The following is a 20,689-nucleotide window of genomic DNA, read 5'->3' as shown; positions in this document are numbered from 1 at the left end:
CTTTGCATTCATCCATGTTGCAACGCTTGGATTCTGGGAAGCTGTATGCACAGTAGTTCTTTCCATGTTTGTCTGCAGAGGTGGCTTTCTTGTTGCATGGTGTTTGGGCAGGGTGAGGAGTTGTGCCTGTACTGAGTCAGGGCAGGTGGAAGAGTTTGCTGTGGTGTAGTTTGAAATGGCTAAAAGGAATGTGTAAAAGTTCGGTTTGTCCTAGTTACATGAGGCCTACAGCTGTGGTTCAATGCATTTTCTTTTTTTATTGTCCAAAGAAATTACTTTGAGGAACTATGGCTGTGGAGTGTGGTGTAAGCTTCCGTGTGAGCCTCCTGTGCACGGGTTAGCAACTAGTTACATTTTCTGTGCACCTACTACAGTTGACATAATCTGAAACGTGAAGCTACGATTCTTACACTTCTGTTGGTTTCCCATTCTTGCCTTGTTTCGTTGTCCAGGTCTAAAGCTGGGGCTCATTTTGGCTGGTAATCTTGAAACATTAAAAGATTAAAAGATTAAAAGATTGACAGATTATTGGTCTGGGGGAGTAGATTCCATCCATACTTTGAAGGTTTACAGCTGCCAAGATGTGGTGGGTTAACCTTGGTGAGCCGCCAGGTGCCCACCAAGCCACTCTATCACTCCACCCCCTCAAGTGTTCAGGGGAGAGAAAATAGAGTGAAAGGCTCATGGGTCGCGATAAGGACTGGGAGATCACTCAGTAATTGTCGTTACGAGCAAAACAGACTCAACTTGGGGAAATTAATTTAATCTATTGCCAGTTACAGTCAGACTATGATAATGAGAAATAAGAACAATCTTAAACCATCTTCACCCCACTCCTCCCTTCTTCCTGGGCTCAACTTCGCTCACAATTTCTCTACCTCCTCGCCCCGAGAGGTGCAGGGGGAGAGAGAATGGGGGTTGTGGTCAGTTCATCATGCCATCATGCATTGTCTCTGCCACTCCTTCCTCCTCATGCTCTTCCCCTGCTCCAGCATGGGGTCCCACCCATGGGAGACAATCCTTTACTAATGTCTCCAACTTAGTCCTTTCCACAGGCTTCAGATTTTCATGAATTTCTCCAGGATGGATCCTTTTCACGGGGTGCAGTCCTTTTCTTGAAGAGACTGCTCTGGCATGGGTCACCCACAGGCATCAACAGGTCCTGCCAGAAGACCTTCTCCACTGTGGGGTCCTCTCCACAGGGCCACACGTTCTTCCAAGAGCCTGCTCCAGTGCAGGCTCTCCACAGAGTCACAGCCTTCCTTCGGGGCTCATCCACCTGCTCCAGCGTGATGTCCTCCATGAGCTGCAGGGTCAATATCTGCTCCACCATGGACCTCCATGTGCTGCAGGGGGACAACCTGCATCACCACGGTCTTCAGCATAGGCTGCAGGGGAACCTCTGCTCTGGCACCTGGAGCACCTCCTTCACTGACCTTGGTGTCTGCATAGTTGTTTCTCTCACGTATTCTCAATCCTCTCTCCCAGCTGCTGTTGCACAGCACGTTTTAACCCTTCTTAAATGCGTTTGCACAGAGGTGCTACCACTGTTTGTTGACTGGCTGAGTTTGGGCAGCGGCAGGTCCATCTTGGAGCCAGCTGGATCTGTCTCTGTCATACGTGGGGGAAGCTTCTGACATCTTTTCACAGAAGCCACCCCTGTAGCCCCCCTGCTACCAAACCCTTGCCATGCAAACCCAATACACAAGACAAAGACTTAGATGTACTTCTGTTTCCCTGAAATGTCACAGAATTACATGCTCTTTTGCCTGTGGCCAACATATGGCCAAAAATTGACTATTGTCTATGGAGCAACTAAAGGTTGTGAAGGCAGAGCAAGGAAGGGTGAGAGGTTGGCTTTGAACCAGGGAAATATACTTGTAAGTACAAAAAGTGTACTGATAATTTATCAGCATAGCTTCGTTTAGCAATGCGCCATGTGTTAGTGCCTCTTGCTCATGCTACAGTGGGTGTGAAGGGCAGGAGATGTGATGGTATCTTTTGTGTTCTATCAGGGGAACAGAGGTAAACAAGACCTGAGTAGAAGTTGCATCTTTGTGGAACAGTGTGTGTGATAAAAGAGGGGAGGAGATTCCCCCTAAGCTGATGGCTTGATGACCCATTCTCTGTTGGATGACCGCTGAGCTTTTATTTTTGTTGTTTATCATTCGTGTGCTCTAGAATCTTTCTTTTTCTTCTGAGACTGTTGGTGAGCAGAGAAACGTACCTCCCTTCTTGGTGTGATCGTATTGCATTATACTCTGATGATAAGTTTTTTGTTCAGTGAAATATTGACATTGAATATCTTGACATTTCTCAACAGGTGAGGCTTGAGCCTCAAGGAGTGAAGGGTTTCAGCCCAGGCTCCACTGTCGGTCTTTGGCAATGGGCCTCTGATTTTAGCAAACTCTTTAAGAGTTTGCTAGCTCTCAGAGGTGTCCCACGCAGAGGGAGATGCTGGTGCAGCCTGCTGCAGTCCAGGAGAGCTCAGAGGGCCTCACTTAGGACTGCTGTTTATAGGATTGTGCGATGATTGGCTTTAGTCATCCATCCAAGCTACCATCTGGTTCGGTAATTACTGGAATTCCAGTAACCATGATAGCACTTTGTTTCAAGGCTGCCAGGTAACTGGTTGTTCCCACTCCCTGCTTCAACCATGTAGGAGTTTGTGGTACAATTAAGGGGCGCCTAATTGACCAACTCACTACACAGTGGTCGAGGTCTGGCAGGAATTCCTGAGGACATAAAGCAGTTGAAGAGAGAAAAGGTGTGGGGGGGAATGCACCACCACAGGGGTATAGAAGGACAGATGGTCATTTCCTCCTTGCTTGTCACAGTTAACTCAACTGTGTGCCTAATGCAGTACCATGCAATTTGAGTTGCTTCTGCTCAGTAAGTTTGGCCTAAGAAATACTATTGCACCTGATCCGTTCATTTCTCTACATTTCTAACTTGCCTTGCTTGTTGTCATGAGCTACAGCTCAACCTCAGGGTGTCTGATCAAATGGGGAAAGTCACATCTGTTCCAACTGTCTGAGTGCAGGTGTGGTTCCTGTACACACCTTTGTTGTTTACAGCTGTGAAGAGGAAGGCTTTCATAGACAGATGAGTGCTCACCATTGGAGCAACGTGGCTTTGGCAGATGGACTATTAGATGGATCAGGAACTGGCTGGATGGCCACATCCAAGGAATTATACCCAGTGGCTCAATGTCCAACTGGAATCCAGCAACGTGTGGTGTCCCTCAAGGGTCCATGCTTGGATCAACACTATTTACCATCTTCCTAGACAGTGGGACTGAGTGCACCCTCAGCAAGTTTGCAGACAACAGCAAGCCAAGTGGTGCCATTGACTTGCTTGTGGGAAGGGATGCCATTCAGGCAGAGCTTGACAGGCTGGAGGAGTGGGCCCGTGTGAAACTCATGAAGTGCAACAAGGCCAAATGCCAGGTCCTGCACCTGGGTCAGGGCAATCCTCAGTTTCAATGTCTACTGTGGGATGAATGGATGGAGAGCAGCCTTGCAGATACTAGTGGATACTAGTAGGTGACAAATGGGACATGATCTGGAAGTGTGCACTTGCTGTCCAGAAAGCCAGTTGTATCCTGGGCTGTATAACAAGCAGCGTGGTGGTTCTGTCCCTCTTTCTCCACTTTCTAGAGACTGCACCTGGAATGTGCAGCTCTGGGGGGCACACTCCAAGAAAGGCATGGACGTGTTGGAGTAGGTCCAGAGGAGGACCACAAAAATGGTCAAGAGGCTGGAACGTCTCTGCTATGAAGAAGGTCTGAGAGACTTGAGGCTCCTCAGCCTGGAGAAGAGAAAGCTCTGGGGAGACCTTACTGTGCCTTTGCAATATATAGAGGGGGCTTAAAAGAAAGACAGAGAGAGACTTTTTACCAGGGCCTGTCTTGACAGGACAAGGCGGAACGGTTTTAAACTGAACAAAGGTAGGTTTAGATTGGACATAAGGAAGACATGTATTATGATGAGGGTGGTGAGACATTGGACCAAGGTTCCCAGAGAATCATGGATGTGCCACCACTGAAAGGGTTCAGGGTCAGGTTGGTTGGGGCTTTGAGCAACTTGATCTAGTGAAGGATGTCCCTGCCTTTCTCAGAAGGGTGGACCAGATGACCTTTAAAGGTTCCTTTCAACCCAAACCATTGTAAAATGATTTTGCCTCATTCTGTTTCCAATTATGCACTGATTACTCCAACATGACTTCTATGACGAAGTCCACGTGGCTTTGCACTTTTCCCATTGTCAACCCCTCAATTATGGAGAGGCAAAAGTAGGAACTTTTGTCAACCAGAAGCAAAATAATAAAGGTCATTCTGCTGTCTTAGCATAGAATTACACACATGACCGTCGGGGTGATACATTTCTCTGCTCCCTACACTAGAAATCAAGAGTAGGACAAGAAAAACTATTTTTTACTTTCCATATACACCCATTAGCAAGTCATTTTTCCCATGCGGTAGAAACAATACAACCACGGGAGGCCTGTACCTTCGTCCTGGCTGTGATTGCTTCAAGGATCAAAGAAGAGATGGGCTCGAGGGGAAAAAAAAAAAAAAAAAAAGAAGCCAAGGCAGGAGCTGAGCGCTGTGCGGGAGCCGATGTGTGCGTGGCGGCGGTCCGGTCCCCGCGAGCTGCCCGTGGGCAAGGCCGGGCGGGCAGCGCCGGGCAGCGCTCGGTGCCTGCAGTGCCGGGAGGAGGCTGCGGGCGCCGCTGTTGACCGAGGAGGAGCGAGAGGAAGGCCGGAGCGCTGCAGGCAGCCCCGCCCGCTGCGGCCCGGCTCGCTCGCTCGCTCGCTCGCTCGCTGGCTGGCTCGGCGGGCGGGCGTTCTGCGAGCGTCCCCGCGGTGCGGAGCCGTGCTGCAGCGAGGCGGAGGGTCCGTCGGCCGCGGGCGGGAGCGGGAGCCTAAACCGGAGCGGGAGCCGGAGCGGCAGCCGGAGCGGGAGGCGGATCGGCGGATCGGCGGATCGGCGGATCGGCGGATCGGTGGATTGGCGGGCGGTGGTGCGGTGCCGGCGGTGCGGCGGCGGCGATGTGCGCGGCGGGGAGGCGCCGGGTCCGGCGGGAGCGAGCCCTGCTGTGGTGCGTCCTGGTGGCGGCGTGGGAGGCGGCGTGGGGGCAGCTGCGGTACTCGGTTCCCGAGGAGATGCCGAAGGGCTCGTTCGTGGGCGACGTGGCCAAGGACCTGGGGCTGGAGCTGCCGGCGCTCCGCCACGGCGGCGTCCGCATCCTAGACAGAGGTAGGACGCAGTATTTCACCCTGCACGGCAGGACGGGACATTTAGTGACGGCGGAGAGGATAGACAGAGAGCAGCTGTGCCGGCTGGTGGAGAACTGCGTGCTGCGGTGTGAGGTGATAGTGGAGGGGGAAATGAAGGTTTATGGAATCGAAGTGGAAATCACGGACATTAACGACAACGCGCCCAGCTTCAAGGAAATCGTGCTGGAGGAGGCAATTAGCGAGACGACAGCGCCGGGGTCGCGGTTTCCCCTGGCCGAGGCTCACGACCCGGACGTGGGTTCGAATTCCCTGCAGAGCTACGAGCTGAGCGGCGACGAGCACTTCTCGCTGGCCGTGCAGGCGGGCCCCAGCGGGGATGAGCGTCCCGAGCTGGTGGTGGCGAAGGCGCTGGACCGGGAGGAGGCGGCGTTTCACGAGCTGGTGCTGAGGGCGAGCGACGGCGGAGAGCCGGCGCGCACGGGCACGGCGCGGATCCGCGTGGCGGTGCTGGACGCGAACGACAACGCGCCCGTGTTCAGCCAGGCGGAGTACGCGGTGCGTGTGCCGGAGGACGTGCCCGTGGGCTCCGCCCTCGTCACCCTCACGGCCACCGACGCCGACGACGGGCTGAACGGCGACGTGAAATACTCGCTGAAGAAAGTGTCGGACATGGCATCGGAAATTTTCCAGCTGGACAGCGAGACGGGAGCGATCACGCTGCTGCGGAGCTTGGACTTCGAGGAAGGCGACTCGTACGAACTGGAGGTGCAGGCACGGGACGGCGGGGGTCTTTCCGACACGGCGAAAGTCTCGATCACGGTGACAGACGTCAACGACAACGCGCCCGAAGTGACAGTGTCGTCGTCGGTGAGCGCGATCTCTGAGGACGCCCCGGCGGGGACGGTGGTGGCCCTGCTGCACGTGCAGGACCGCGACTCGGGGGCGAACGGCGAGGTGCGGTGCAGCATCGCCGAGCGCCTCCCGTTCCGGCTGGAGAAGTCCTTCGAGGACTACTACCGCGTGGTGACGGCGAGGGAGCTGGACCGGGAGGAGGTGGCGGAGTACAACGTGACGGTGCGGGCGGCGGACGGCGGGTCGCCGGCGCTGTGGAGCAGCGCGGTGCTGGCGCTGCGGGTGCTGGACGTGAACGACAACGCGCCGGTGTTCGCGGAGGCGCGCTACAGCGCCCGGCTGCCCGAGAACAACGCGGCGGGCGCGCTGGTGCTGACGGTGCGGGCGGCGGACGCGGACTGGGGGCAGAACGCGCGCGTGCGGTACCGGCTGTCGGAGGGGCGGGTGCGGGGCGCGCCGCTCTCGTCCTACGTGTCGGTGCAGGCGGAGACGGGCGCGCTGTACGCGCTGCGCTCCTTCGACTACGAGGAGGTGCGCGAGGTGGGGCTGTGGGTGCGGGCGGAGGACGGCGGCGCGCCGGCGCTGAGCAGCAACGTGTCGGTGCGGCTCGTGATCGTGGACGAGAACGACAACGCGCCGCAGGTGCTGTACCCGCCGCCGGCGCCGGCGCCGGGCGCGGGCTGGGCGGGCGTGGAGCTGGCGCCGCGCTCGGCGGAGCCCGGGGCGCTGGTGGCCAAGGTGGTGGCGGTGGACGCGGACGCGGGGCAGAACGCGTGGCTGTCGTACGAGCTGGCCAAGGCGACGGAGCCGGGGCTGTTCCGCGTGGGGCTGCACAGCGGCGAGGTGCGCACGGCGCGCTTCGCGCTGGCCCGCGACGCGGCGCGGCAGAGCCTGGTGGTGGTGGTGAAGGACCACGGGCGGCCGGCGCTGTCGGCCACGGCCACGCTGACGGTGGTGCTGGCCGAGAGCGTGGCCGAGCTGCTGTCGGAGCTGGGCAGCGCGGCGGCGGCGGCGGCGGCGGCAGCGCCGGGCGAGCCGGCCGGCAGCCTGACGCGGTGGCTGGTGGTGGCCGTGGCGGCCGTGTCCTGCCTCTTCCTCGCCTTCCTGCTGCTGCTGCTGGCGCTGCGCCTGCGGCGCTGGCGCCGCTCGCAGCTGCTGGCGGCGGGCAGCGGCGCCTTGCGCGGCGTCCCGGCCTCGCACTTCGTGGGCATCGACGGCGTCCGCGCCTTCCTGCACTCCTACTCGCACGAGGTGTCGCTCACCGCCGACTCGCGCAAGAGCCAGCTCCGCCTGTCGGCCGGCAGCTGCTGCGACACCCTCCCGGCCCGGCCGCCGCCCGACGAGCCCGCGCCGCTGCTCGGGGAGGACCCTGCCGGCGCCCGCCGCGCGGACCCCGCCGCTCCGCCGGTGAGTTCCTCTGGCGAGACTTCCCTGCCTTTCCTTTCTTGGTAGTCTGCACTTTTTCTCTTTCCGTCACCTTTGCTCTCTGCGCGCACGTAAGGCGACTCACAGCTCTGCGTGTCGGTGCCTATTGCTCATTTAGGGCGTTCGCTGGAGCTGTCATCAGCCTCCTACCTGGTGTGGAAGGTGGGAGAAGTGAGGGTACTTTGGTGTTCTGTCCTTTTTCTGGTAGGGGAAGTAGATGTAAAGTAGCTGTAAGCGTAGTAGAAGAGGTGCATCTACGTGTGCATCGGTTCTGTGGTTTCAAACCTCTCAGGAGATGCACCTCCCCTCCAAGGAACAGCCATGGAATTGAAGCATGACTCAGGGGTACTCTTTCTCTTGATCGCTGTGTGAAACGTCATTTTTCCATCTAATAGGTCCCTGTAAGACTGTGAGGTAGGGTTTCATCGTGGTTGTATTAAGCTTTTCCCAGCCTTCACCAGCCTTCAGATGGTATTAATGGCTCTTGCTCTTATGAAGTAGGTGCTGATGTTTTGTCGGTATTAAAATTGGTGTGAATGTTGGGGATGGGAGGGTATTTTTGTCAGGATTTTCTGGGTTTGGGGCTTGTTATTTGAGGCACGTGGGAGGAAGTTACTCAATTTATGCACCATCATGTTGGATGCAGCTTTCCTGTAAATGGTAGTTATTGAACGCAGACGTAAACATTGCATTAACGGTTGCAGAGTCTCCTATCTTCCACATTGCCCATGTGCTGAAGTGCGATGATGGTGTCTTTGGGTTGGTACCTTCATAAGGGAGTCTTTAACTGAGCTGCTTATGCCCTTTAGAACATTTTACATTTCTTGAAATGAGCATGATGAGCAGGGAAGTGCCTATGCGTGCATCCGTGCCCTGATCTTTGTCCTCTGGAAGGAGAAGTCGTGTGCGCAACATTTCTTTCAGTGGTGTCTGCTTGCAAAGTTAGCTGCCTTGCTGGGTAATGTTTGAGCATGCTGAAGATGCATGTCTGCACAGAAAGTGGGCAGGTGGACGAGTTCTCTGTGGTATAGTTTGAAATATCTAAAAGGTAGGTGTCAATGTTCCGTTTCTCCCCGTTGTGACATAGGTCCCATAGTGGTGGTCCTCTGCATGTTCCTTTTCTTATAGTCCAAAGAAATTACTCTGAGAACTGTGGCTATGGTCTTTGGTGTGAGCTCCCGTGTGATCCTCCTGTGTACCTTTTACCAACAAGATACTCTTCTTGTGTGCCTACTACAGTTGACGTGATCTGAAATGTTAAGCTCTGCTTCCTTCACTTCTGCAGGCTTCACATTCCTTCCTTGGTTCTTCTCCTGTTCTAAAACTGGGCCTCAGTTTGGCTGGTGGTCCTTAAAAGTAGAGACCTGTTCAAATGATCAGGCTGAGGGAGCAGATTCCATCCATACCTTGAAGGTGTTCAGCTGCCAAGGTAGAGAGACTTAGTGATGTGCTTCTGTTGCCCTAAACTGTCGCTGAATTAAACGCTCTTTTTTTTTTTTAGGTGTGAGGAAAATGAAGCAAAAGCTAAGCCAGGATTCTCTTAACAGAATCTCTCTTAATCTCTAGGGAGAATAACAGGCCACAGAGTAGAAAAAACCACATGAGAGCTGATGAATATTGCAGAAAATGAAACCCCCTACCATGTAGTGCAGAGTAAGACCTTAAGGTCACACTTGGAGCTTGAGACCTCAAGGACTTCCAGGTGCTCTGGAGGATGAATTCCAGTACCCGCACTGAAGACCAAGATGTCCTCCCAGTGACTTGACTTTACTTGACAATACCTTTGTGTTACATTTTTGGTAGGGAGAGTAGGCGAAAGCATGACTACAGCCAAGTTGCATCTCTGTGAAAGAGTACATGTGATAAAAGAGGGGAGGAGATTGCACCTATGCCATTAGTTTGATGACCCAGTCTCTGTTGGATGACCACTCCTCTTTTACTTTGGCTGTGGCTCATTCATGTGCTTCAGAATTTTGTGAGGGGCTGTGGAAGAACACAAGAGATATGCTTTGCTCCTTTCGCTGCTCAGTGTCTAGCTGTAGTATCACGCAATGTGAGTTTCATCCTCCCAGAGAAGTTTGGCTAGAAGACATGCTCTCCCAGCTGCATCGGGAGCCCTGGGAGGTTCTTCCTGTGTGTTTGCAGGTTGTCACTGACTCTCAACTAACAGCTCAAGTATGTACTTTTGACAAATGCCCTAATGGGAGCTTTGGGAAGCTGTGTATTCGTTGCCAACTAAATACCTGAATTACGTAGCTACTTACTAAGTGCCATAATCTACCAGAGTATGTTGTGCTCCCTTCCTTTCTGCAGGTGTTCACTTCTTGCCTTGCTCTTTGTGATGAGCTAAAGGTGGGCCGTAGTCTCTGGTAACGTGCTGAACCTCAAACGTGTTACCTTTGCCTGACTGTCCTGTCCATGCCTTTCATGTTATCCGTGGTAAGGGGAAGCTGTCTGTGTGCCTTGTCTTTGGGTGGAGCCTGCCTGCAAATGATGCAGATCATTGACAGTCATGCGAGCTGTGAAGGGTTTGGAGGAGAGCCTTGGGGGTGCTGTGTGTGAGGAGGTACTGGTGGAGCCAAGGCATGTCTTTTATTAGTTCCCAGGGTTCATTGCTGGACTACGTAAAATGAGTCTGAAGGTGTCTTCTTGTTGGATATCACACCGCTCAGGTTAGCAACGGCCAAGTTGTGGGTTCACCAGTTTGCTTTCCTGTTGCATGATATTTCCTGGGAATGGTAGTTATTGAGCATAGACCTACACTGTACATTGAGATTTGAGCACCTTGTCTCTTCCAAATTGCCCATGTGCTGAAGTAGGATGATGGTGTCTTTGAGTTGATACCTTTATGACGGAGTCTTTGTCAGAGCTGCATATCACTTATTCCCTTGAGAGCAGTTTACGTTTCTCAAATTAGTGTTATGAGCACAGAAATGTCTCTGCATGCATCCGTGTTGTGATCCTTGTTCTCAGTAGGGAGTTGTTGTGTGTGCAACTTTTCCTTCAGGACAGAGAGAATTTTTCACCCTGCCCAAAGGCAGGGCAGGTAAACAAGTTTGCTGTGGAGTCATGTGAAATGTCGAAAAGATGTAAAGATGGTGTGAAAGTCCAGATTGTCCTAGTTGTTATATGAGGCCCACAGCTGTAGTTCCATGTGTGGTTCCTCTTTTTTATTGTCCAAAGAATTTACTTTGAGGAACTGTGGCTATGGTCTTTGCTGCAAGCACCTCTGAGAGCCTCCTGTGGACTTTTTACCAACCAGACACCCTTCTTCTGTACCCACTACAGCTGACGTGATCTGAAATATTAAGCTATGACTCCTTCACTTCTGCAGGTTTCCCATTCTTGCCTTGTTTTGGTTCTTTTTTCACCCAGGTCTAAAGCTGTGCCTCATTGTGGCTGGTAACCCTTAAGACATTGAAAGATGTCTTATAATTGTTGGGCTGTGGAAGCAGTTTCCATCCATACCTTGAAGGTGTTCAGCTGCCAAGACAAAGACTTTGATATACCTCTGTTTCCCTAAAATGTCACCAAAGGAAATGCTCTTTTGCCTGTGGCTGACATATGGCCCAAGTATTGGCTGTTGTCCGTGGTGCAGCTCAAGGCTGTGAATGCTGAGCAAGGAGGGTGAGAGGCTGGCTCACAACCAGGAAAATAAGTGGGTCAAAGTGGCTTTGTCTGAGCAAGGGTTGCACTTCATGCCTGGTGCCAAGGCCTGCACCATTCCTGCTGTGATCCTGGATTCCCTGTGAAACCTCCTTTACCCACCTGTATCTCCCTGTAACATTGTGATGTAGAGTTTCCTCATAGCTGTAATCATGCTTTCTTTCAGGCCTCTGTTTCCTGGAAGGTCGTGGTTCCTTTTCCCCATTTCTGGACAGTGCTTTTGCATGTGAAACTGTGCGCGTTTTCTTGCAGCAAATACTTGCTTCAGCCACATAAGACAGAATTTTCTGTGTGAGGAGGATGAAGCAGAAGCTAAAAGAGAATCTGTGGTAATTTCTCAGAGGACTTTGCTTGAGAAGGAGGCCCATGATAAGGTGTTCACACTTACGGCTTCATGTTTGTGGGAGATGAGCAGGCCACATAGTAGAAAAATTGCTGGGAGCTGATGACGATTTCTTTAAAAGGAAACCCCCTACTATGTAGTCCACAGTAAGACTTTAGGGACACATTTGCAGCTTGAGATATGAATGACTTCCAGGGGCTCTCAGGGACACATTTCAACACCCCCAGTGAAGACCAAGAAGACTTCCCGGTGACTTTCTCTGACAACGCTTTATCTTCTAAAGCTTCCTTGCCTCACTGGTGTGATTGATGTTGGTTTTCTTTACCTGGTCTCATACGTATGTGGGTGTACTTGTAATTCTCAGCATAGCTTCGTTTAGCAATGCGCCGTGTGTTAGTGCCTCTTGCTCATGCTACAGTGGGTGTGAAAGGCAGGAGATGTGAGGGTGTCTTTTGTGTTCTGTTCTATCGGGGGGAACAGATGTAAACATGACCTGAGTAGAACTTGCATCTTTGTGGAACAGTGTGTGTGATAAAAGAGGGGAGGAGATTCCCCCTAAGCTGATGGCTCGATGACCCATTCTCTGTTGGATGACCGCTCCGCTTTTCTTTTTGTTGTTTATCATTCATGTGCTCTAGAATGCTTCTTTTTCTTCTGAGACTGTTGGTGAGCAGAGAAACGTACCTGTCTTCTTGCTGTGATCGTAGTGCATTATCCTCTGATGATATGTTTTTGGCAATTATTGGAAGGTCAGAAGCAAACCTGCAAGTTGTGTAGGGTTGGAGAGAAGACAAGGGAGCTCTGGCAGCGGGGGAGTTGTGGCGAATGGAGGTTTGTGAATCCTGCGGATTATGTTAATTTATCGTGAATGAGTGACTTTCCACAGTTTGATTTAGTTGCCGTTTAGAATTTACTTGTGACAAATTGCAGGATTTGATGGTGATATTTTCATAGAACAGAATCATTTTGAACACCTCCAGGGATGGGGACTCCACTACCTCTCTGGGCAGCCTGTTCCAATGCTTGACTACCCTTTCCACGAAGAAATTTTTCCTAATATCCAATCTAAACCTCCCCTGACACAGCTTGAGCCCATTTCCTCTCATCCTATCGCTAACTACTTGGGAGAAGAGACCAACACCCACCTCACTGCAGCCTCCTTTCAGGTAGTTGGAGAGAGTGATAACGTCTCCACTCAGCCTCCTCTTCTCCAGACTAAACAATCCCAGTTCCCTCAGCCACTCCTCATAAGACTTGTGCTCCAGACCCTTCACCAGCTTCGTTGCCCTTCTCTGGACACAATCCAGAACCTCAATGTCTTTCTTGTAGTGAGGGGCCCAAAACTGGACACAGTACTCCAGGTGCGGCCTCACCAGTGCTGAGTACAGGGGGACAATCACTTCCCTGCTCCTGCTGGCCACACTATTCCTCATACAAGCCAGGATGCTGTTGGCCTTCTTGGCCACCTGGGCACACTGATGGCTCATGTTCAGCTGGCTGTTGACCAACAGCCCTCAGATCCTTTTCCTCTGGGCAGCTTTCCAGCCACTCTTCCCCAAGCCTGTAGTGTTGCATGGGGTTGTTGTGACTGAAGTGCAGGACCCAGCACTTGGCCTTGTTGAACCTCATACAGTTGGCCTCGGCCCATTGATCCAGCCTGTCCAGATCGCTCCGCTGGGCCTTCCTACCCTTGAGCAGATCGACACTCCCACCCAGTTTGGTGTCATCTGCAAACCTCCTGAGGGCACACTCAATCCCCTCATCCAGATCATTGATAAAGATATTAAACAAGACTGGCCCCAAAACTGAGTCCTGGGGAACACCGCTTGTGACTGGTCGCCAACTGGATTTAACTCCATTCACCACAACTCTCTGGGCATGGTCACCCAGCCAGTTTTTCACCCAATGAAGAGAATGCCCGTCCAAGCCATGAGCTGCCAGCTTCCTTAGGAGAATGCTATGGGAGACCACATCAAAGGGTGAACCTCTCCATAATCTTTCCCGGCACTGAGGTCAGGCTGACAAGCCTCTAGTTCCCCAGATCCTCCTTCTGCCCCTTCTTGTAGGTGGGCGTCACATTGCCAAGCCTCCGGTCATCAGGGACCTCCCCTGTTAACCAGGACTGCTGATAGATGATGGAGAGTGTCTTGGTAAGCTCCTCCGCCAGCTCCAGTTGGAGTCCCCCATGAGAACAAGGGCTAGCGATTGTGAGACTTCTGCCAGCCGCTTACAGAATGTTTCATCTACTTCTTCATTCTGGTTGGGTGGTCTGTAACAGGCTCCCAGCAGGACGTCTGCCTTGTTGGCCTTCCCCCTCATCCTTACCCATAAGCACTCAACCTTATCATCACAACTGTTGAGCTCTATAAATTCGAAACACTCCCTAACATAAAGAGCCACCCCACTGCCTCTCCTTCCTTGCCTATCCCTTCTGACGAGCTTATAGCCACCCAATGCAACACTCCAGTCATGAAAGTCATCCCACCATGTTTCTGTGATGGCGACTAAGTCATAGCTATCCTGCTGCACAAGGGCTTCCAGCTCCTCCTGTTTGTGGCCCGTGCTACGTGCATTGGTGTAGATGCACTTGAGCTGGGCTATTGATTTCACCCCCAACATTGCCATGCCACCCTCAGGCTCCTCTCTAGTGAGCCTGGTGATATCCCCTTCCCCCTTCAAACTTAGTTTAAAGCTCTCTCAGTGAGTCCCGCCAACTCATGAGCGAGAATCCTTTTTCCCTTTGGAGACAGCTGAACTCCATCTGCTGCCAGCAGGCCCGGTGCCATGTAAACTTCCCCATGATCAAAAAAACCCAAAATTCCATCGATGGCACCAGCCTCTGAGCCACCTGTTAATCAGCAGGGCTTTCCTGTTCCTTTCAGCATTCTTCCCTGCCACTGACGGGATAGAGGAAAACACTGTCTGTGCTCCCAATCCTTCAACCAATCGCCCCAGTGCCCTGAAGTCCCTTTTGATTGCTTTTGGACTTCTCTCTGCAACCTCGTCGCTGCCAACCTGCATAACCAACAATGGGTAATAATCAGAGGGTCATACCAGATCAGGGAGTTTCTTAGGAACGTCTCTAACCCAGGCCCCAGGGAGGCAGCAGACTTCCCTGTGGGGTGGGTCTGGACGGTGTATTGCGCCCTCTGTTCCCCACAGAAATGAATCGCCTATGACAGTTCCCCTCCTTTTTTTCCTTAACAGGGGCAGTCTTAATGCATGGGGCATTTAATAGATTTTAATAGGATTAACAAGGTGATTAGGCAAAATTGATCAAAACTGCAACTTAGTTACAGATTCAAAGATGGCAAGGTTCACTCTATTACTATATGGAAGTGCGCAAAGGAAAATTAAGGAAAATTAAGATACACTGAGTTGGAATGATTCACAGAGAGATTGTATATACAGGGAACAAGGAAGACCCTCCCGTTGAGTCACAAGGTTCAAAATAGACCCCCTTACTTTCTAAACTCCTTATCAGAGAGGAGTCTAGGTGTGGCTAGTTCCAGTCTTAGTCTTGATCAGTGGTTTATGTAAATAAGGATAATATAACAGTATAAGATTCACTTTATAATTAAATCATACATCTGCAGACTACTTAAATGGATTTACACATGCATACACACACACGTGGATACATATATATATATATATATATATACCCGTGTTAAAAATTCCCCTCAAGTTCAGTGAAATATTCACATCAAATGCCTTGACATTTCTCAACAGGTGAGGCTTGAGCCTCAAGGAGCGAAGGGTTTCAGCCCAGGCTCCACTGTCGGTCTTTGGCAATGGGCCTCTGATTTTAGCAAACTCTTTAAGAGTTTGCTAGCTCTCAGAGGTGTCCCACTCAGAAGGAGATGCTGGTGCAGCCTGATGCCATCCAGGAGAGCTCAGAGGGCCTCACTTAGGACTGCTGTTTATAGGATTGTGCAATGATTGGCTTTAGTCATCCATCCAAGCTACCATCTGGTTCAGTAATTACTGGAATTCCAGTAACCATGATAGCACTTTGTTTCAAGGCTGCCAGGTAACTGGTTGTTCCCACTCCCTGCTTCAACCATGTAGGAGTTTGTGGTACAATTAAGGGGTGCCTAATTGACCAACTCACTACACAGTGGTCGAGGTCTGGCAGGAATTCCTGAGGACATAAAGCAGTTGAAGAGAGAAAAGGTGTGGGGGGGAATGCACCACCACAGGGGTATAGAAGGACAGATGGTCATTTCCTCCTTGCTTGTCATAGTTAACTCAGCTGTGTGCCTAATGCAGTACCATGCAATTTGAGTTGCTTCTGCTCAGTAAGTTTGGCCTAAGAAATACTATTGCACCTGATCCGTTCATTTCTCTATATTTCTAACTTGCCTTGCTTGTTGTCATGAGCTACAGCTTGACCTCAGGGTGTCTGATCAAATGGGGAAAGTCACATCTGTTCCAACTGTCTGAGTGCAGGTGTGGTTCCTGTACACACCTTTGTTGTTTACAGCTGTGAAGAGGAAGGCTGGAATCCAGCAACGTGTGGTGTCCCTCAAGGGTCCATGCTTGGATCAACACTATTTACCATCTTCCTAGACAGTGGGACTGAGTGCACCCTCAGCAAGTTTGCAGACAACAGCAAGCCAAGTGGTGCCATTGACTTGCTTGTGGGAAGGGATGCCATTCAGGCAGAGCTTGACAGGCTGGAGGAGTGGGCCCGTGTGAAACTCATGAAGTGCAACAAGGCCAAATGCCAGGTCCTGCACCTGGGTCAGGGCAATCCTCAGTTTCAATGTCTACTGTGGGATGAATGGATGGAGAGCAGCCTTGCAGATACTAGTGGATACTAGTAGGTGACAAATGGGACATGATCTGGAAGTGTGCACTTGCTGTCCAGAAAGCCAGTTGTATCCTGGGCTGTATAACAAGCAGCGTGGTGGTTCTGTCCCTCTTTCTCCACTTTCTAGAGACTGCACCTGGAATGTGCAGCTCTGGGGGGCACACTCCAAGAAAGGCATGGACGTGTTGGAGTAGGTCCAGAGGAGGACCACAAAAATGGTCAAGAGGCTGGAACGTCTCTGCTATGAAGAAGGTCTGAGAGACTTGAGGCTCCTCAGCCTGGAGAAGAGAAAGCTCTGGGGAGACCTTACTGTGCCTTTGCAATATATAGAGGGGGCTTGAAGGAAAGAGACTTCTTTTTTTTTTTTTTTTAGAATTCCGGATTCTAAGAAAAGCGAGACCCCAAAGCTGGATGCAGCCACTACGCACGGGTCAAAAGCCCGGGCCCCTGCGAGCGCGGCCATCAGCCGGCTGCGGTGGCGTCGCGGCGCCTCCGGGTGCCGCTGTTGGCCGACGCGGAGCGGCGCCGGAGCCGCAGCCGCAGCCGCAGCCGCCGCCGCCGCAGCGTCCTGCCCCCGCAGGCTGCTCGCTCGCCCGGCGCCGGCCAGAGCGGCAGCGGCACGGGCAGCAGAGGCGAGAGGCGGCGCGGCGCGGCGCGGCGCGGCGAGCAGCGGCGTGCGAGCCGGCGCCGAGATCGCTGCCCTCCGGCGGCCCCTGCGCTCGCTGCGGAGAGCGGCTGGAAGCGACGGAGGCGACGGAGGGCAGCGGCGGGAGGGAGGAGCGCGGCGAGCGCTGCCGAGCATGGCGGGCAGGCAGAGGCAGAGGCAGAGGCGCCGGCGAGCAGCCGGGCGAGTGCTGCTGCCCGCTCTGCTGCTGTGCTTGTGCTGCCGGGCGGCGCCGGAGCGGATCCGCTACGCCATCCCCGAGGAGCTGGGCAGAGGCTCGCTGGTGGGGCCGCTGGCGCGGGACCTGGGGCTGAGCCCGGCGGACCTGCCGGCACGCAAGCTGCATCTCAGCGCGGAGAAGCAATACTTCACGGTGAGCGGGGAGAGCGGGAACCTGTACGTGAGCGAGAGGCTGGACCGCGAGGAGATGTGCGGCGACTCGGCGTCCTGCTCCGTCAGCTTCGAGGCGCTGGTGCAGAACCCGCTGAACGTTTTCCACGTCGACGTGGCCATCCAGGACGTCAACGACAACGCGCCGCAGTTCTTGCGAGACAATTTTCATCTCGAGATCAACGAATTGACTACTCCCGGTGCCCGCTTTGCCTTGGGCATGGCTGAAGACGCGGACGTGGGCAGCAACTCGCTGCAGGGCTACGAGCTGGAGGCCAACGGGTACTTCGCGGTGGAGGTGAAGGAGAGCCAGGACGGCAGCAAGTTCGCGGAGCTGGTGCTGCGCCGCGCGCTGGACCGGGAGAGCGAGCAGAGCCTGCGGCTGGTGCTGACGGCGCTGGACGGTGGCGAGCCGCCCCGGAGCGGCACCGCCCAGCTCAGCATCAACGTCACCGACGCCAACGACAACTCGCCCGTGTTCGCGCAGGACCGGTACCGCGCGAGCCTGCGCGAGGACGTGCCGCCGAGCTCGCCGGTGCTGAACGTCTCCGCCTCCGACGCCGACGCTGGCAGCAACGCGCGCATCACCTACGGCTTCGGTGAAATGCCGGCCAAGGTGCTTCAGAAGTTCGTGATGGACGCGGAGAGCGGAACGATCACACTGCAGGAGGCGCTGGACTTCGAGGAGACGCGAGGCTACACGCTCCTGGTGGAGGCGAGGGACGGGGGCGGTCTGGTGGCGCACTGCAAGGTGGAGGTGGAGGTGCTGGACGTGAACGACAACGCGCCCGAGGTGACGCTGACGTCGGTGTCGAGCCCGGTGCCCGAGGACGCGCCGGCCGGCACGGTGGTGGCCCTGCTGAAAGTGCGGGACCGGGACTCCGGGGAGAACGGTCAGGTGTCGTGCGAGCTGTCGGGCGAGGCGCCGCTGTCGATCGTGGCGTCGTCGGGCGGCTCGTACAAGGTGGTGACGGCGAGCGCGCTGGACCGGGAGCAGGCGCCCGAGCACCGGGTGACGGTGGTGGCCAGGGACCGGGGCATCCCGGCGCTCTCGAGCCGCGCGGCGCTGGTGCTGGAGGTGTCGGACGTGAACGACAACGCGCCGGTGTTCGAGGAGGCCGCCTACAGCGCCTACGTGGCGGAGAACAACGCGGCGGGCGCGCCGGTGCTGCGCGTGCGCGCGCGGGACGCGGACGCGGGCGCCAACGGGCGCGTGAGCTACTGGCTGGCGGGCGGCAGCGCGGGCGCGGCGGGCGCGGCGCCGTACGTGTCGGTGGAGGCGCGGAGCGGCGCGGTGTACGCGCAGCGGTCCTTCGACTACGAGCAGTGCCGCGAGTTCGCGGTGGCGGTGCGGGCGCAGGACGGCGGGGCGCCGGCGCGGAGCTCGACGGCGACGGTGCGCGTCTTCGTGCTGGACCGCAACGACAACGCGCCGCGGGTGCTGTGGCCGGCGGCGGGCGCGGGCGCGGGCGCGGGCGCGGGGTCGGCGCCGTTCGAGGTGGTGCCGCGGTCGGCCGAGGCCGGGTACCTGGTGGCCAAGGTGGTGGCGGTGGACGCGGACGCGGGGCGCAACGCGTGGCTGTCGTACGAGCTGGTGCAGGCGGCGGAGCCGGCGCTGTTCCGCGTGGGGCTGCACAGCGGCGAGGTGCGGACGGCGCGGGCCGTGTCGGAGAGGGACGCGGCGAAGCAGCGGCTGGTGGCCGTGGTGAAGGACCACGGGCAGCCGGCGCTGTCGGCCACGGCCACGCTGCACGTGGTGCTGGCCGAGAGCTTGCAGGAGGCGCTGCCGGAGCTGAGCGAGCGGGCGGCGGGCGCCGACTCGCCGGCGGAGCTGCAGTTCTACCTGGTGCTGGCGCTGGCGCTCCTCTCCGCCCTGTTCCTGCTGAGCGTGGCGCTGGCCGTGCTGGCGCGGGTGCGCCGGGCCGGGCCGCCCGCCGTCCTGCGCTGCCTGGGCGCGCAGCGCTTCTCCGTGGCCGGCGCCGCCTTCCCGGCCGACTTCTGCGAGGGCACCTTGCCCTCCTCCTACAACCTGTGCGTGGCGCCGGGCCGCGCCGTCGCCGAGGGCGCTTGGCTGCCGCCGCCGCCGCCGCTGCCCAGCCTGCCCGCGGAGGAGCTTCTCGGCGGGGAGCCCTGCGGGAAGCGGAGCCCGAGCAGCAGCGCCGGCGCGGGACAGCCGCCCGCGGAGCCCGACGCACCGCAGGTCTGTAAGCCCGCGCAGTCCTTGTCTCTGAGCCTTTCCTAACCTCTACGCCGCGGGCAGCGGGCTGTTGTTCCTCGTTTGTCTGCTTCGGCGCTTAGTCCGACCTATGTCTCCGTGAACGAATGAACTAATCCTCCACTGTGTCTTTTTAGCAGCGGGCAGTACGAAGCGGCACTTCCCGCGTCACCAGCTGTCACTCGTGTAGGTTCAGAGCGTTTCTTGCCATTCAGCTTGTGCTGGACAAAACGGTACAAGTGTGGTGGAGCTCCGACTGACGTTTTGCGTTTGTTGATTTTCTGCTCAGTGGGCAGTTAGCGACGGCACCTCTTCGTTCATCACACGTTCAGGTTCAGCCGAAGAATTTTCTCTACGAAACCTGTGTTGTCTGAAATGTTATGAGTTACTGGCGGTGAAGGTGGATCCTTACTGTGTAGAATGAGATGCGCTGATTCTACATGGCAGAGTCGGGAAAATGGGACTGACACTCGATGTTTGAGATTTTTCCTTCCTGATCGCTTTTTCCCGAAGTGATGTGCTTGCACCTGGGTGTCAGCTGCACCAAACCCCGTTGGTTTAATGCTCTTTCTCTTTTGACTCCTAAAGGAAACGCGTGTGTGGCTCCATGAAAGGGGAACTTACAGATTGCTCCTCCCTAACGAATGTTCCTCCCTTCTGCCGTGTGCCGTCACATCTTTGGGTGGAAGGCTGCTACGGAAATGGGAGCGTTAGTGGGACGGGTTAATCTTGTCCGAGTTTTGGGGTTTTGGGCAATTATTTCTCTTTTTGTGTTCCACCCTGAGTAGTGGTTCCCTCTTGTTTACCGTTCCTCATCTCTCTGCTCTACAAAGGCGTAGAATGGGATCTAAAAAAGAAAATCGTGCTTTGTTTTTCTGAACCTGTCTTCTTTTTCTATCAAGTTTTCCACAGAATATGTACTTTGTCCTGGTTGCTAGCGTTTAACGCTAAGGGTGTTCAATATGCTAGCTGTTTTATTTTTGTAACAGACCCCCGAACGGAGGGTGCATGTGCATCGCTTCCTGCTGCTGAGTTACTCTAGAATGGAGCACTGAGTCTGAGGTGTAAGCACGGCCT

The 20,689-nt window shown here is 54.7% G+C and overlaps 2 protein-coding genes across 2 annotated transcripts; both read left to right on the top strand.

Annotated features, from left to right (window-relative positions):
- Positions 1–5,052: 5,052 nt before the first annotated feature.
- On the top strand, positions 5,053–13,643 carry LOC142594179 (protocadherin gamma-A10-like). The gene is made up of 6 exons (XM_075715655.1): positions 5,053–7,500; positions 8,647–8,713; positions 8,804–8,947; positions 10,894–10,920; positions 11,437–11,580; positions 13,594–13,643. Exons 1-6 carry the CDS (start codon positions 5,053–5,055, stop codon positions 13,641–13,643), a joined length of 2,880 nt encoding a protein of 959 aa, XP_075571770.1.
- A 3,500-nt stretch (positions 13,644–17,143) lies between these two features.
- LOC142594178 (protocadherin gamma-B5-like) lies at positions 17,144–20,036 on the top strand. Its single transcript, XM_075715654.1, has 2 exons — positions 17,144–19,597; positions 19,902–20,036. The coding sequence occupies exons 1-2, from the start codon at positions 17,144–17,146 to the stop codon at positions 20,034–20,036; spliced, it is 2,589 nt and encodes an 862-aa protein (XP_075571769.1).
- The last annotated feature ends 653 nt before the right edge of the window (positions 20,037–20,689 follow it).

Source organism: Pelecanus crispus, chromosome 8, assembly GCF_030463565.1.
Source record: "Pelecanus crispus isolate bPelCri1 chromosome 8, bPelCri1.pri, whole genome shotgun sequence".
Lineage (NCBI taxonomy): Eukaryota > Metazoa > Chordata > Aves > Pelecaniformes > Pelecanidae > Pelecanus > Pelecanus crispus.
The sequence above is the reverse complement of the archived record's forward strand: the minus strand, read 5'-3'. Positions and strand labels throughout refer to the sequence as shown.